The sequence below is a fragment of the Glandiceps talaboti genome, chromosome 19 (assembly GCF_964340395.1).
Source record: "Glandiceps talaboti chromosome 19, keGlaTala1.1, whole genome shotgun sequence".
NCBI classification, from domain to species: Eukaryota; Metazoa; Hemichordata; class Enteropneusta; family Spengelidae; genus Glandiceps; species Glandiceps talaboti.
This window is the reverse complement of record NC_135567.1, coordinates 15657917-15677028: the sequence shown is the minus strand read 5'-3', so window position 1 is coordinate 15677028 and position 19112 is coordinate 15657917. Positions and strand designations below refer to the sequence as shown.

At 34.8% G+C, this 19112-nt stretch overlaps 2 protein-coding genes across 2 annotated transcripts; both read left to right on the top strand.

The window, feature by feature from the left end:
- The first annotated feature begins 3149 nt into the window (after positions 1–3149).
- LOC144450054 (uncharacterized) lies at positions 3150–10708 on the top strand. The gene is made up of 8 exons (XM_078140620.1): positions 3150–3219; positions 4307–5493; positions 5839–5976; positions 6451–6540; positions 6721–6810; positions 7081–7512; positions 7852–10641; positions 10698–10708. Exons 2-8 carry the CDS (start codon positions 4320–4322, stop codon positions 10706–10708), a joined length of 4725 nt encoding a protein of 1574 aa, XP_077996746.1. The 5' UTR covers positions 3150–3219; positions 4307–4319.
- On the top strand, positions 10645–15839 carry LOC144449938 (uncharacterized). The gene has a single exon (XM_078140488.1). It carries the CDS (start codon positions 10713–10715, stop codon positions 13203–13205), a length of 2493 nt encoding a protein of 830 aa, XP_077996614.1. The 5' UTR covers positions 10645–10712; the 3' UTR covers positions 13206–15839.
- The last annotated feature ends 3273 nt before the right edge of the window (positions 15840–19112 follow it).

The window sequence follows — 19112 nt, the reverse complement described above, 5'->3', positions numbered from 1 at the left end:
ACATATAGACTAAATATTTTGTTGACATCAGTTTAGATACATACAGACTCAGTCTCTGTTACAATGAAATACATGTAGACTAAATATTTTGTTTACATCAGTTTAGATACTTACAGACTCAGTCTCTGTTACAATGAAATACATGTAGACTAAATATTTTGTTAACATTAGTTTAGATACATACAGACTCATTCTCTGTTACAATGAAATACATGTAGACTAAATATTTTGTTTACATCAGTTTAGATACTTACAGACTCAGTCTTTGTTACAATGAAATACATGTAGACTAAATATTTTGTTTACATCAGTTTAGATACATACAGACTCAGTCTCTGTTACAATGAAATACATGTAGACTAAATATTTTGTTTACATCAGTTTAGATACTTACAGACTCAGTCTCTGTTACAATGAAATACATGTAGACTAAATATTTTGTTTACATCAGTTTAGATACATACAGACTCAGTCTCTGTTACAATGAAATACATGTAGACTAAATATTTTGTTTACATCAGTTTAGATACATACAGACTCAGTCTCTGTTACAATGAAAGACATGTAGACTAAATATTTTGTTTACATCAGTTTAGATACATACAGACTCAGTCTCTGTTACAATGAAATACATGTAGACTAAATATTTTGTTTACATCAGTTTAGATACATACAGACTAGACTCAGTCTCTGTTACAATGAAATACATGTAGGCTAAATATTTTGTTTACATCAGTTTAGATACATACAGACTTAGTCTCTGTTACAATGAAATACATGTAGACTAAATATTTGTTTACATCAGTTTAGATACATACAGACTCAGTCTCTGTTACAGTGAAATACATACAGACTAAATATTTTGTTTACATCAGTTTAGATACATACAGACTCATTCTCTGTTACAATGAAATACATACAGACTAAATATTTTGTTTACATCAGTTTAGATACATACAGACTAGACTCAGTCTCTGTTACAATGAAATACATGTAGACTAAATATTTTGTTTACATCAGTTTAGATACTTATAGACTCAGTCTCTGTTACAATGAAATACATGTAGGCTAAATATTTTGTCTACATCAGTTTAGATACATACAGACTCATTCTCTGTTACAATGAAATACATGTAGACTAAATATTTTGTTTACATCAGTTTAGATACATACAGACTCAGTCTCTGTTACAATGAAATACATGTAGACTAAATATTTTGTTTACATCAGTTTAGATACATACAGACTCATTCTCTGTTACAATGAAATACATACAGACTAAATATTTTGTTTACATCAGTTTAGATACATACAGACTCAGTCTCTGTTACAATGAAATACATGTAGACTAAATATTTTGTTTACATCAGTTTAGATACATACAGACTCAGTCTCTGTTACAATGAAATACATGTAGACTAAATATTTTGTTTACATCAGTTTAGATACATACAGACTTAGTCTCTGTTACAATGAAATACATGTAGACTAAATATTTTGTTTACATCAGTTTAGATACATACAGACTTAGTCTCTGTTACAATGAAATACATGTAGGCTAAATATTTTGTTTACATCAGTTTAGATACATACAGACTCAGTCTCTGTTACAATGAAATACATGTAGACTAAATATTTTGTTTACATCAGTTTAGATACCTACAGACTCAGTCTCTGTTACAATGAAATACATGTAGACTAAATATTTTGTTGACATCAGTTTAGATACTTATAGACTCAGTCTCTGTTACAATGAAATACATGTAGACTAAATATTTGTTTACATCAGTTTAGATACATACAGACTCATTCTCTGTTACAATGAAATACATGTAGACTAAATATTTTGTTTACATCAGTTTAGATACTTACAGACTCAGTCTTTGTTACAATGAAATACATACAGAGAGCAATTATAAACTTTTTGTTTTTATTTCATTATAAATTTAAGTTGTACTTTCAAGATGATATTTGCACTGATTTATGTCAAAGTTATGTTTCTATTCTACCTCCTGACGAGTCAATAGGGATGGAAGGAGTTGATGCCATTGCGTCAGGACTACCAACTTTGGTGCCAAAATCAACACCAGTTGGTGAATTCTACACAACTCATTTTCCAGTCAATACTATTGCCCCGGTGAAAGTGATACCAAGTTGAAAGCAATTCTCCTTCATCCAGACGCTGCAGCTGGAAATGAAAGGCAGTAAAGGAATGTTACCATGACAACCAAGAATTGAACAGATTCACAAGATGTTCCAATCTCATATTGTGAAACCAACTTGTACTACAAAAACACTGAGTAAGTACCTTCTACCTTACAGGATGTGTATAATTGGTGTATAGGACTTTAACACAATAATTGTGGGGAAAAATTAGCTGACTTTCTTTTGATGTCTGGTTCACATCATCTGCATAGGCTTTTTCTTTGGTTTTGATTTGCAGTAAATTAAACACGGAATATTTAAAATCAACAAGCCTAAGTTTACCCTTATTTGTCGGATTGTCATTTCCTTTACAGTGAATCAACTAAATTGTTGTTTTTATTGAAAGTAAGCCAAATATGGTGACATGAATAGTTGTGTACTGAGACTGTACTATTGTCTGTGGCTGTTACATCAATCAGTTTGTTTAAATATGCCTACATCAGTGTTCATTGGTATTGTAATGTTGTAAGAAGTAAATCAGTTCTCTTTGGAGGACAATGGAGCACATAGTTTATCAAGATTATTACTTTAACTATGTAACATTCGAAACATGAATTCACCACAGCAACATGAAAAGGCCAATACCTTACAGGGGGGTCTGTCGATCAACTGGAACAGCTATCCTTTGAGGTGAGGTGAGAGGTCATATGAGGACACACCATTATTGTTACCTGTCAAACAACTGGTAGATAGGCCACTCTAACTTACAATTAATATTCACTTTCATTTTCATTCAACAATTCTTTCTATAACACTATATTTTAAATATTTTGATCTGAACAGGGAACTATAATTCACATGTTACTTTAATTTGAATATATTACGAAATAGAACAGTTAATACCGCTTTAGGATCAAGTCAGTCTGACTTGACAAACAGCCATCTTACAAATTATCAACATATAGTGTAGTGACACTGTTAATACTCAGAATTTCCTGGTCCTGAAAAAATGGTGGCATTTTATGACGATTTCATTTCATGATTAACTTTAAGAAGTTCTTAAAGTGATTTAAGGTGAGTCATGTGTATGAACACTTTCTATACATCTTATTGAGTGTTGTATCCAACTACCTGTACAGAAATAAGCATGTCACTATTGACAAGGAAGTCTGGACAACTTTTAAAAACTTAAAGTAGGCATAAAGTGGAGAATCAACAATTGTGACAGCACATACAGGGTGTGTGCCGCGAAGGGTGTAAACTTGTTGTGACATTGCATCGCAACTTTGTATTAATGAATTTATTAAACAGATGCATATATGTATAAGTGAAAGTACTAGTCTACTGAATAGCATTATCTTAGCCACAGACTCGCTGTCAAATGTTTGTCCTTGACAAATGCAAGCAGACTAATTTGCATAACAAAACAGTGTCTATGTCCATGCATAGAAATCACAGTGTAAAACCACTCTTAGAAAATTACCTTGGGAAAACCTAGTGACTGTGTTTGTAGGGTTTTGTAATATCACTGACTGATCATTCTCATAGCGCACTGTAAACTGTTTGTTGACATAACCAAGCTTGATGTCAGAAGGCTAGGAGGTTTAAAATATATATCAAATGATATTGTTAAAGGCACAGCCCCCTTCCCCCTCATCTGTATGATAATAATATGTCCTTGATAAAGTAATTATCTATGTATAGATCTACGTATATAGGTTATGTTAAAAATTGAGTAAAACTGTGCAAATAAGATTAATAAAAGATTGATGAAAGCAATAAAATGATGACAGACGTTTGTGAAAGTACAACTCTGGGAGAATACTGCAAACTGTCATACAAATATGTGCAAATATTCCAGGTATGTTACAGTCACTCTACATCTTAGAGATCGAGAATACAATGTCTTAAAACTCAATATATAAGGTCAATGTTTTTTGCTGAATGTTTCAATAAAAACTTCTTTTTTTTAAAATCAGAAATCAAATTTTAAGTGTACAATAATTGTCACTTTTTCATTAAAAGAAATATTTAGCAAGTCCGACTATTCTTCTGATACATATATGCCCGTTGACATGGTAACACAATTGTATTTTTATGGCCACCTGTAAACAATCTTGATCACTCCTATCTAATGTTTTTGTAATTCTCTTTTGTGCAGATAAGCTAACAAAATGTCAACCCTTTTTGTGGCTGAAGAATGGAATAGAGCTGGTGATCCTGTATCTGTACTTAACTGTCAACTTGCCACCAGTGTAGCTCGATGTACACAACAGGAAACACACTGTGTTGTGCTAAAAGCTAAACATGCAGAGGCTAATAATGTGAAACTAACTCTTCCCTGTTTTGATGACTTCATGGCAGTTGAAGTACAAGATGAAGTACCTAGCTGTAAATGGTTAGGCCAGCCAGAAACATATTTTACAACACTGTCAAGTGTACAGAATGTTGAAACCATAGTTGGACATTTTCCTAAGACTTGTGCAGCTGCCTTTGCTATTAAGAGACGTCTGTTTCCTGATGCCAAAGTTGTGCTTATAAACCACACTGTTCCATCATCTGCAGAGGAATCGAAGAGGTGTGTAAAATTTGCAGAACTTGCCTATGCAGTCTTCTCTGTCGGACCAAAGGTGTTTCAATATTTCTGCACCATCTACCAGGCTGCAAACCGTCCCATAAAACACGAACTGTACCTGCCACGACCAGATGAATGTTTCTTTGACTTACAGGTTGATGTTATTAAACCAAAGGTTGTGAAAAAACAGATGTTGATGAAATTGACCAACCCGAGTTTTGATAACACTAGCAAAATGCCATTGGAAGCTGTCAGTAAAGTAGCAGATGCATTTCATGACGTTGATCGAACGATACCAGACTGGTTCATTCGAAATCATACTGCCAGAGATTCTGTAAGTACTAGAACATTTCTTAAAAACAATGTGACTACTTCCTATTTACTACCAAACATTGTCCCACCATATGACTGTCAAGATGATATTTGCACAGATTTACGTCAAAGTTATGTCTGTATTATACCACCTGATGAGTCAATAGGGATGGAAGGATTGGATGCCATTGCCTCAGGACTACCAACTTTGGTGCCAAAATCAACAGCAGTTGGTGAATTCTACAAAGCACAATTTGAACTCCATGCTGATTACTTTGTATATGACCCTGGTGAAAAAGATGACTTGTATAAAAAGTTGAAATCGATACTCCTTCATCCAGAAGGTGCAGCTAAAAATGCAAAGGCAGTAAAAGATCTTTACCATGACAACCAAGAAGTTGAACAGACTCGCAAGACATTCTTATCTCATCTTCTGAAACCAACATCAACCAAAGCACCAAGTAAGTAAAATTTATGTTACATGACTTGTATAATTGATGTATATAATAAAGACAAAATTAGCTGAATTTCTTTTGATGTGTGGTTGACGTAATCTTCAACACTGAAATAAATGTGTAATGGTATTTCAAATCAAGTTGGTGTTTAATTTCTGTAACCAGGACTTTATCTAATAAGATTGACCAAATTCTCATGGAGGTGCACCCTGAATGTTTTCTATGTTTTCCTCCAGTATCCATGGTTTATGTTGTCAGCAGCCCATGGTGGAGGACAAAATGATAAAATGTAGTTATAAGTAAATCATGTACTGATATATTAAATTAGATATTATCTTTGTTTTCATCCAGGATCCATGACTTCATCTACAACAGCAAGTGAGCATGTAACAAGTGATGGAATGGCCACTAAGGTTTCATCTGAAACAAGTCAAGTACCCAGTGATGACGTAGCCATACATAGTGAAAAGTCAGAACAAAGACAACAAGGTGAGAAACTATCAGAATACTTTTATGACATACATTTCACATTATTGTAATGTTGGTGGCAAGTTGTAATAATTGTGAACAACATTTGTACCAACACTTTTCAATTGCATGTGTATTTTTCTATAGGGGATTCAAAGTTTTCCCTAAACCAAGCTCATCACAATCAGAAATAATCACTGTAAAATGGCATTTGATGTTTTAAAATTTTCTCAGAAATAGTAATCATATTTTTCAAACAGCCGTATTATTTCATATTCTAGCTATATGTTTTTGTTTAGAGTTAAAAGTAAGCCTTTTTTTTACTGACAGTAGTGATGAAAATAAGTACAATCATTGCAATTTCTAGTGTTTAAAAGTGATTGTTTTGAAATATGTACTATCATGATTGCACTGTAGTACAGAGGAATGTATAATGTTGTAAAAGGTCAATTGTAGGCTAGTCAATCATTTATCAAAGTCTTTGTTCTCCAATAGGTCACGTTTCCTCTGACATTGAAAACCTCACCACAGTATCTGGTGTAAGTACTGCAGGAAATACAGAGGATACAAGCAGACTGTCACCAAGTAAGTATTTTACTTGACATCACAATAAGTATTTCATTGAATGATTGATCTCTGACATTGATTGTAATAAATCAATACAGAGGGTTTCAATACAATGTATTCTTTACTCTAGTTCTCCAACAAACATGGTTCAATTATTAATAATCAAATTTGTCTTTTGTTTACATTACACTAAAATAGGTCAACTGGTTCCTGGCACACAATATAAAGTATCCAATACTGGTCTTGACCTATCAATGAACACATCAAAGGAAAGAAAGCTATCACCAAGTAAGTATATATGTTATGAATGAATAAATAAATAAATAAATAGATGAATGAATGAATGAATGAATGAATGAGTGTAGTTGCAGTTGTGCTGCATGTACAATACATTAGTCCTATTTATTTATTTTAACAAACAAACAAACAAACAAACAGTTCTCAAGTGTGCTACTTTTGAACAATTATCAGTCTTCTTTTAGAATACATGATACTATAAAATGACACAGGGAACTTGCAAACAATATTTTCTCTGATGTTGTATCCTCTTTTTTTCAGCCATTCAAGTTGAAACCAAACTAGAAATAACAGATGAACCACAGTTAAAACATCGGAATGAGGTATTAAAGACAGAAGCAAAGGAGCAACTTATGAAGCTTGCTATTGAACACTACCAACGAAGAACAAAGATTCTCCTCGAGGGTGGAAATCCAGAGCTCATTCAGGAGTTAGACAATGGCTTCAATGCTTGTAGTGCTGTGCTAGAACGTGCTGCACATGGGTCATTATGTTTTATTCTGAGTTTTCTTTTAGAAGAAGATATGGAGTATTTTTGGCCGAAATATGAATCTGGTGAATTGGAGGAGTCTTTGACTGGTATCCTAGTAACACCTGAGATGAGAGCTCTTGCTGAGAAAGCTGGTTGTACTGCAAGAATCAAACTACAGATTGACAAGAAAGAGTTTGACATTGTCAAACAAATTATGCATGGTAAGTTTGAAGCGATGCTAATAATTTGTACCAAACAACTGTTGATTTGAAATTTTTGTGCACAGGCATATAGTATTCTACATGATAATTTATACCACCATGCAGATCCATAAAGTCAATTTGACATCAGTCAGTAAAATTATAATCTAAGAGAAACTAACTTTCATGGTGAAAAATATTTGTGTTCCTTCCATACTGATATAGTACATGTATATGCAGGATTTTTCATCCCTAAATTATAAACTTCCTTAGGTAAAAATGACGGCACATTTTTAACAAATGAATACTACCATCTTCATATATTATGCAGTAAGACATTACATTTCATTTTCCCTACAGATATGTCAGCTGTTTCAAGTCCAAGTACATCAACTGAATGCAGAGCTACTCAGTATGATAAATGGGAGAGATACATACTCAACCATGTACAAAGCTTTCTTCAAGCTAAGTATTTAATTGAAGAGTCTATATTTGATCCAGTATTAGATACAGTTAGAAATGAAGAGTTTTTCTTTCCTGCCATTGTATCTTACTGGTATCAGAATTCTTATACTTTGCCTCCAACTTTAACAACAGCAACTGAGTATGCCATAAAGTACCATGTAGAGATGTATTGTAAAGAAAATACACTTGATGTCGAGAATGCATGGCAAGTTGTACAGGATAGATTTCTGGAAGTTGGAAAGTGTTTGTATGAGAATCTTACAGAAGATAACCTTGGTGTGTTGTATGAATCATGGATGATTGAAAGTAAAATTACTGATATGCATGAATACTTGTTTGCTTTAGTGAAGAATTCTGACAAATGTCATGGGTTTGAATTTTCAAACCAGTATGTGTACTCGTATATAATTGCTTGTTATATGTGTACTAGACTTAAGACCACCGAAAACTTCCATCAAATGAAACAGGAGATACCCTTTATACTTTGTAAAAATAAGTTGCCATGTCTCTTGTCATACATGTCAGGTATATTAGGAGACAAAGCTGATATTGTTATAGTGGCAATTGCTAAAGCCATAAAACAAGAAAGATTTGTCATGAATTCTGATCTTGTAAATTTAGGGCATTGTTTGTTTGAATGTCAGCATCCTACTCTTTTTGCAGAGAGTATTGAAAGAGTACTTGGACAACAAACCTTAGATTTGTCAAGTGTTACTGTAATTTCAAACCAAACTTTGCATGCTTTGAGTGTTATATTACAGAATACATCTGTCATTGGAAACATATTGTTATATTCAGATAAAATTGAGTCACAGCTTTCCAGTGACTTGAAATTGAAAACTGGAATGGAAGAATTAGATAATGTTGATTTTGACATTTCTAATTCACAGGAATTTGTTGTAGCAAGTAAATTTTTGAGAGTAATCCCCCTCTTGAAATGCATACACAGTAAATCAGGTAGTACTGGAGATACTGATAAGCCCATTACTTCTAAATGTGATACAGTCTGTATGAAATTTAGTAAACCTGTGTGTGATATTGATGTTTCCTACATTCAAATGTTTCTACAATCATTTTCATGTAGGGATGTTCCAAGGAAACTAAAGCTTATTGGAATGAATGAGGCATTGTATCATCAGATGTTAGAGTGTATGGCCTGTCAGAAAACCAGACCTACATGTAGTTTAACATCTTTAAGTCTAACTCAAAGTACCTTAAACATAGATGATTGTATTCTGTTAGTGAAAGTTCTGAAGTCACTGCCCTGTCTTCAATCTTATAGTATTGTGCAGACAGAATTAATTAGACAACATTGTAGACTGTTATTGAAGGATGTCAAAGATAGTGTACATAATTTACCACAAATTCCTGAGATAAGTAAGAAACATCTGTCATTAAATGAATTAGGTAACATGGGTATCTTTGACCAGCTTCTTGTTGTTACTGGTTTTGAAGCATCAGAGCTGCACCAAGAGGAGTGTTTGTGTATCTGTCAAGAATTAGGAGTATTGAGAAACTTGGAAAGATTGACACTCACAAAGTGTGTGATTACTTGTGATGCAGTTAGTTATCTAAGTCAGAGTCTCAGGAATGTGTCTACATTGAAGGTGTTGAATTTAAGTCATAATAATATAGGATACCTAGGTGCACAGAGTTTGAGTAGCGGGATGGAAAACATGGGTAGTCTGACTTATCTTGACCTCAGTCATAATAAAATAGGATACGTAGGTGTAGAGAGTTTGAGTAAAGTGATGGAGTACATGGGTAGTCTGACTTATCTTGACCTCAGTCATAATAACATAGGATACAAAGGTATAGAGAGTTTGAGTAGAGTGATGATGTACATGGGTAGTCTGACTTATCTTGACCTCAGTCATAATAACATAGGATACAAAGGTGTAGAGAGTTTGAGTAGAGGGATGGAATACATGGGTAGTCTGACTTATCTTGACCTCAGTTATAATATCATAGGAGATGAACGTATAGAAAGTTTGAGTAGAGGGATGGAATACATGGGTAATCTGACTTATCTTGACCTCAGTCATAATATCATAAGGGACCAAGGTGTAGAGAGTTTAAGTAGAGGTATGGAGTACATGGGTAATCTGACTTATCTTGACCTCAGTCATAATAAAATTGGAGATCAAGGTGTGAAGAGCTTGAGTACAGTTGACTTGACTTGTTTGAAAGTTATCAACACACTTGATTTGAGTTATAACTGTATTGGAGCTAGGGGAATACAGACCCTATTGAATGGCATTCAGGATGATAACATCCTAAGTAAAGTTGATGTTAGTCACAATTGGTCTGGTCTTGGAGATATGATTATACCTCACATTAAAAAGCAGATTCGACAATTCCCTAATACTCCAGATTACAAGAAAGATAATCTGAAACTGTGTGAGTTTCAATCATTATTTAAGAGCCTTGATGATGTCACTGTCTTAGATATCTCTACTAATATGCATTGGTCACAAAAAGAAATGATTGAAGTATGTAAAGACATTTCTGTACTGAATAAGTTACATAAACTTACACTTAGTAACAACAATATAGGAAGCCAAGGTGTAGAGAGTTTGAGTAGAGGGATGATGTACATGGGTAGTCTGACTTATCTTGACCTCAGTCATAATAACATAGGATACAAAGGTGTAGAGAGTTTGAGTAGAGGGATGGAATACATGGGTAGTCTGACTTATCTTGACCTCAGTCATAATAACATAGGATACATAGGTGTAGAGATTTTGAGTAGAGGGATGGAGTACATGGGTAGTCTGACTTATATTAACCTCAGTCATAATAACATAGGAGACAAAGGTGTAGAGAGTTTGAGTACAATTGACTTGTCCTGTCTGAAAGGCATCAACACACTTGATTTGAGTTATAACTATATTGGAGCTAGGGGAATACAGATCCTATTGAATAGCATTCAGGATGATAACATCCTAACTAAAGTTGATGTTAGTCACAATTGGTCTGGTCTTGATAGGATTATGCCATTCATTAAAAATCAGATGCGACAATTCCCTAGTATTCCAGATTACCAGAAAGATAATCTGAAACTGTGTGAGTTTAAATTATTATTTAAGAGCCTTGATGATGTCACTGTCTTAGATATCTCTACTAATATGCATTGGCCACATAAAGAAATGATTGAAGTATGTAAAGACATTACTTTACTGAATAATTTACATGAACTTACACTCAGTAATAATAACATAGGATACCAAGGTGTAGAGAGTTTGAGTAGAGGGATGGAGCACATGAGAAGGCTGACTTATCTTGACCTCAGTCATAATTACATAGGAGACTATGGTGTCATGAGTTTGTGTAGTCAGAGGAGGAACATGGGTAGTCTTACTTATCTTGACCTCAATCATAATAATATAGGGGACAAAGGTGTAGAGAGTTTGAGTACAGAGATGGAGTACATGGGTAGTCTGACTTATCTTAACCTCAGTCATAATAACATAGGTGCTAGGGGAATACAGACCCTATTGAATGCCATCCAGGATGATAACATCCTAAGTAAAGTTGATGTTAGTCACAATTTGCCTGGCCTTTATAGGGTTATGCCGTTCATTAAAAATCAGATTCGACAATTCCCTAGTATTCCAGATTACCTGAAAGATAATCTGAAACTGTGTGAGTTTCAATCATTATTTAAGAGCCTTGATGATGTCACTGTCTTAGATATCTCTACTAATATGCATTGGTCAGAAAAAGAAATGATTGAAGTATGTGCAGACATTACTGTACTGAATAATTTACACAAACTTACACTCAGTAACAACAACATAGGAAGCCAAGGTATACAGAGTTTGAGGAGAGGGATGGAGTACATGGGTAGTCTGACTTATCTTGACCTTAGTCATAATAACATTGGAGATGAAGGTGTAGAGCGTTTGGCTACAGGTGGCTTGTCCTGTCTGAAAGGCATCAACACACTTGATTTGAGTTATAACTCTATTGGAGCTAGGGGAATACAGACCCTATTGAATGACATTCAGGATTATAATATCCTAAGTAAAGTTGATGTTAGTCATAATTGGTCTGGTCTTGATAGGATTATGCCATTCATTAAAAATCAGATTCGACAATTCCCTAGTATTCCAGAATACCAGAAAGATAATCTGAAACTGTGTGAGTTTCAATCATTATTTAAGAGCCTTGATGATGTCACTGTCTTAGATATCTCTACTAATATGCATTGGTCACAAAAAGAAATGATTGAAGTATGTAAAGACATTACTGTACTGAAACATTTACATAAACTTACACTCAGTAACAATAACATAGGAGACCAAGCTGTAGAGAGTTTGAGTAGAGGGATGGAGCACATGAGAAGTCTGACTTATCTTGACCTCAGTCATGATAACATTGGAGGCTATGGTGTAGAGAGCTTGAGTGGAGGGATTGAGTACATGAGAAGTCTGACTTATCTTGACCTCAGTCATAATAACATTAGAGACTATTGTGTAGAGAGTTTGAGTAGAGGGATGAGGTACATGGGTAGTCTGACTTATCTTGACCTCAGTAATAATAGTATAGGGGATGCCAATGTTGAAATGTTAGCTTCCAGTTTGAGTAACTTAAGGAGTCTGACACATTTTGATGCAAGTTACAGCAAAATTACCAATTCTAGCATAGAAATGTTATTGAATGTAATAGAAAGACATGCTGAACAGGATTCCAAAGTTCTTAAGTTTGTTGACTTGAGACAAGAATCTATTACAGACCCTGAAATAGCACACAAAGTAGAGGTATTGTACCGTAGTTCAACATTACCAAAGAGTATTGTAGGTGAACAGATGAGAGATAAGCCATGGTATTCACAACAAATGTCCACTGATGAAAGTACAGCAGGTCCATCAGCCCTGTTGGGATCAACAAGCATTGAGAAGGAAGTACATTCACCAACAGAACCTCCTAGTAGTATACCGCTCAAATTGTCTAGTTCTGAACCACCATCCTCTATTCACCATTGGCCAAAATCGGCCTCGGAATGTTCAATTGAGGATAATTTATCCTTGCCTGAATCAAGATTTTCCACTCAACCATTCCCTGAATTATCACAAATTCCCTTGGAACCTCCAAGGAAAGTATTAAAGTTAGATCATCCCAGTACTCCACAACCTAGTACTTCACAGCCCAGTACTCCACAACCTAGTATATCACAACCCAGTACTTCACAATCAAGTACAAGTGCTACAGAGCCCTCTAAGAATATACATCATGAATTGTCTTAACCTGAACATCAGTTGTCTACTCACCCTTTGCCAAGATTGACCCTGGAAAGTTCAATTGACGATACTCTATCTTTGCCTGAACCACGATTTTCCACTCAACCATTACCTAAAGTGTCACAAAATCCCTGGGAACCTCCAAGGAAATTATTCAAGTTAGATCATCCCAGTACTCCACAACCTAGTACTTCACAACCCAGTACATCACAATCCAGTACATCACAACCCAGTACATCACAACCCAGTACATCACAACCTAGTACACCATAACCCAGTACATCACAGTCCAGCACTTCAGAACCCAGGACTTCACAATCCAGTACATCACAACCCAGTACATCACAACCCAGTAAATCACAACCCAGTATATCACAACCCAGTACATCACAACCTAGTACACCATAACCCAGTACATCACAGTCCAGCACTTCAGAACCCAGGACTTCACAACCTTGTACATCACAACCCAGTACTTCACAATCCAGTACAAGAGCTACAGGGCCCTCTAGAAATATACATCATGAATTGTCTTTACGTGAACCTCAATTGTCTACTTACCCTTTGCCAAAATCCATCTCAGAAACTTTAGTTAAAGATCCCTCAATGGAACAGAAAAAGTGAATTAGTAGTTGTACACTTGGGGTCAATTGATATACATAACACATACACTACAATGTAGCTATTGTGTAGATAGACTAAAGTGTAAATCAAATAGATTTTGGCTTCACAAAAAGAGAAAGTAACTTTGATGATGCAGCAATGCACCCTTAGACCGAGTACAAAGTCATTTGTACATTTTAATAATTTTTGTGAATTTTTACTTGTATGAATTTTGTGTCACTTTTAGTAGAGAAGTGTTTATTTTTTTTACAAATTACATCTTTCTGCTCACAGAGTGAATGATACAGACTGAGGTAATTGTTTATATGGCTGGCAATTATCAATCACTTAAAATATCCATTTGTTAAACATAGTGTGAATTCACAGAAGAGAAAGTTATTTTGATGTGTCAGCATATACCTTAGTCTGAGTACATTGTCATTTGTGAACTCTACATGAATTTATAGACATGTCAATTTCATGAGAAAGTTGTCTTCACTTCATAGATTATATTTCTGTTCACAGAGTTATTACTACAGAGCTAGCTGTTGTGAGTTGTCAATCACTTGAATGTGTACTTGTCAAATATATTTTGACGTCACAGAAAGAGAAAGTTATTTTGATATAGCAGCATATATGTTATTTGAAGTACACTGTCTTTTGTACATTTGGATAATTTAAATTATTTACATTATCACTTGTATTAGTTTTTATGTCACTTTTATGACAAAGATTTATACGAGTTCCAAATAATATTTCAGCTCACATAATCAATGGTAGTAGTAGTTTTTCATCATATTGGCAATTGTCAATCACTTCTCCAGCAGCTAAAGAAATTTAAGTTAACTGTTGTTCATCATACTACCAATTTTCAGTCACATGTGTACTTGATACAGAGGTTTTAGTTGACTACTGTTCATCATACAATCACGTCTCCAGCAGCTAAACAGGTTTTAGTTAACTGTTGTTCATTATACTGCCAATTTTCAGTCACATGTACTTGATACAGTGGTAGTTCCTCATCATACTGGCAATTGTCAATCACTTGTCAAACATATTTTGAGTTCACAGAAAGAGAAAGTTATTTTGATTTGACAGCATATATACCTTTGATTGAGTACATAGAGATTTGTACATTTTGATAATTTGTATATATTTTCTACTTTTATAAATTTGTGTAATCACTTTATACTTAGAAATGTCAATTTATTTAGAACTGTAATTACTCACAGTTGTATTATAAACAGTACACTGAGGTTTGTGTGTTTTGGTAATTTTTATACATTTTAATTTTTTATGACTTTTGTGTCACCTTGTGGAAGACATATTTATGAAAGTTGTATTAATTACAAATCACATTTTCTGCTCAGAGTCAATGATACAGTGATAGTTGTTCACTGTATTGTTAATTACTTATCCACTTGTCGTACATATTCAGACTGTGTACCTTGTACTCATAGAGTCAATGATACAGCGATAATTGTTCTTGTAGTGCCAATTACTTATCCACTTGTCATAAATATTTTGACTTTACAGAAGATAAAGTTACTTTGTTATGTGAGCATGCATTGTAAATTGAATATACTATAATTTGTGTATATTCTACAAGTTTATATGCACTTTTATTTTTGTGTCACTTCAATACGTAGAAATTTATATTTTCAACTTATAGAAAAAGTGGAAATGCTCAGTACTATAAACTATTTTGATAATTACTTACTGTAAACAGAGAAAGACAAAGATTTGTAGATATTACATGGTGTTACCAGTATTAAACCAGAGAGTCAATGATACAGTGATAGTTGTACATTGCATTAATTACTTGTACACTTTTTTGTCATACATATTTTGACTTTTACAGAAAGATAAAGTTACTTTGATATGGCAGTATGTACTTTTAGTAGGAGTACACTGAAATATGTACATTTTTTTTATAATTTCTGTATATTTTCTAAATTTATGAATTCTATATAACTTTATACGTAGAAATGACAACTTATTTAGAAATATAATTGTACTAAATTGTACTAAAACCAATTATGTGTTGACAGCATTGTTTATCGTCAGCAAAGACTGACAAAGCTTTGTATATATTCCATGGTTTTGACATTATTATGAAGATGTAGCTATCGAATTGATATATTTTCAGAAATAAAATATATATTTAAATTATTTCTTTGTGTAAAATACTGTTGTTATTGGATGTGTTGTTGGTTGAAAGTAGTTTATTGAATATAATATATAAAATGCACGAAGCAAGGATTATATTGAATAATAATAGTGGACCAGATATGGAGTTTGTAGACCAAGGTTGTATGGTGTTAGGGCCCAACCTTGGGAGGACCACTGGACAAGATATTGGGTTTGTGGACCAAGGTTGTATGGTGTTAGGACCCAACCTTGGGAGAACCAGTGGACCAGATATTGGGTTTGTGGACCAAGGTTGTAAGGTGTTAGGACCCAACCTTTGGAGGACCAGTGGACAAGATATTGGGTTTGTGGACCAAGGTTGTAAGGTGTTAGGTCCCACCCTTGGGAGGACCAGTGGACCAGATATGGGGTTCGTAGACCAAGGTTGTATGGTGTTAGGACCCAACCTTGGGAGAACCACTGGACAAGATATTGGGTTTGTAGACCAAGGTTGTAAGGTGTTAGGTCCCACCCTTGGGAGGACCAGTGGACCAGATATTGGGTTTGTAGACCAAGGTTGTAAGGTGTTAGGTCCCACCCTTGGGAGGACCAGTGGACCAGATATTGGGTTTGTAGACCAAGGTTGTAAGGTGTTAGGTCCCACCCTTGGGAGGACCAGTGGACCAGATATTGGGTTTGTGGACCAAGGTTGTAAGGTGTTAGGTCCCACCCTTGGGAGGACCAGTGGACCAGATATTGGGTTTGTAGACCAAGGTTGTAAGGTGTTAGGTCCCACCCTTGGGAGGACCAGTGGACCAGATATGGGGTTTGTGGACCAAGGTTGTATGGTGTCAGGACCCAATCTACTATTACTCTAATTAAATACATTTACTAGTTTGTTTTAGCACCAAACAGTTACATGTATTGCAAAAAATCCAATTAAGAAATGTAGGTTTCTTAACGGCTGGAGATTCTATTCTATTCTATCATAAATTTCGACAGAGATAACCTAAAATGATATTTGTGATGTAAGTGTAACCATCAAGGTATTCTATTTGTTACCATGGTAACATGTACTTGTGAATGTAACATGTAAGTAGCCAAGTCTATTTGTAGATTTCGATTGAGAATGCATTTTGAACTTGAAGTTTTAATTGTGATTATTGCACCCTTGAAATGTTGGTTAATATTACACTAATTCTTACATAGGAAACATGATCAAACTTATAAGCAGCTTTGTACATATATGAGATACAGATAGTTTGTGGACCAAAAACACCATTCTACTCATACATTTATATAATTATTTTGTTAGACAGTCAAGTTTTAGTTACGTGTATTAACTTTTTAACTATTTTTGAGGTTGTTTGTTGCAATCACCAACAGTGACCATTGCGGGGGTAGTGTTTGTTTGTTCGTTGGTTTGTTGTTGTTTACTCATGTATGTATCTAGTCATTTGTCGGTTTAATTGTTTTTGTTTGTTTGTTTGTTTGTGTACGTATGTGTATGTGTGTTTGTTTCTTTATCGACTTCCTTGTTTGTGTTTTCTTTGTTTGTTTACTTGTTTTTTGTATTTGTAAACAAAACTAACAATATTTTTTTCAGATTCCTCCTCCCCAACCGATCTCAATTTTTCAAATACTCCTACATCCTCAAACCCCCCCCCCCCCCATGTATAGTGCGCCCCCTATAGTTCTCAGGCCAAGTTCATGAAAGTGATCCCCGACCACAGTGAGAACTCAGATCTAATAGCGTTACAGCAGGCGAAAGAGTCACTTTGATTGTAAATATAATAAAAATATATACTTAGGCGGATTGGGTCGTTAAAATACCAGAGACCCTTTTCATTGCACGGTGATCAAGATAATCGGCGTACCCCGACTTGACCCGAGAGTAACCGACGATGACGTCACAGATCAAGTTATAGTTCACGTCGAGGTCAGTAGATTCTTCCTGGGTTCATATACAGCGAACTTGTCGGATAGTAGCTCAGTTTGCGGTAAGTCAGTACGAGTTTTGTCATTGTGTAGAAATTTCGCCAGAAAAGAATGTTGAAATACTCATGATTATTTTGAACAACAGATGGGAGTCAATATTTGAACCAAGTGTCAACGACCGGAAGCGGACACCGGCCGCGTATCGGCTCATGCAGTGGGATCCGGGAGATCTAGAGTTCGGTGTCGTCTGCGAACACCGACCGTGCATAGCCCCGCTCCGCAAAAACACGGATCGTATCATTTTTGACAATACCAAAACAAAACATTTAGACCAGAATTGCGGAGTGATTACAGTAGTATCGGTCTATGACTTTTGTATATTTTAAAAGTGGTTTTATTATTTGTAAATGGAACTAGAAAGTTAGTCCTCGCAAATCAACCCGCCGACACGGTCGGAATCGGATTGTTTACAACGTTATCAGCTATGAATAACTTGTCTTCTCGATCGATGCATCCACATGTTCAAAAATACACTCACCCCGATATCATCTCTTGATATATTTGTGCAAAATATATGTTAATATTGGTCATTCTTGCCAAATACGAGTGAACTTTAAAGATTTTTGGCTTGTTAATTACTACACAGGGAGCTCAGGCTCAGTTAGTTGAAGGTGATTTAAAATGCCATTATTAATGGTGACAATTTGCGGAGGTAGTGTTTGTTTGTTTGTTTGTTTGTTTGTTCGTTGTTGTTTACTCATGTATGTATCTACAATGTACTCATTTGTCGGTTTAATTGTTTTTGTTTGTTTGTTTGTTTGTGTGTGTATGTTTTGTTTGTTTGTTTACTTATTTGTAAACAAAACTAGCTAAGCCTGAGCTCCCTGTGGTTACTGTATTATTAGCTATGTAGTTTGTCAGTCCAGGAGGGATTTTTCCTGGGTTTTGTCCACAGGCACTTGAATCAATGTGTGATTTTAAAAAAATGTATGCATATTACTGTAATTTTTTTGGAAAAACAAATACAAATTGATTTGAGTGCCATGCATGTGGTTTTGTCCAGGTTTTGTTACGCTGCGACGTGACACGCTCGCACTGACCTTGAGTTTCGACTGGACTGCATGTGACCCAGTCCAGCTTACAGACAGGTGACTCACTGTGCGGTTTTGAGTGCAAACTCTGGAACGATAAAAAACTTTCTTTTTGTGAAATTAGAAGGTTTTTTTAAAATTAGAACTAATA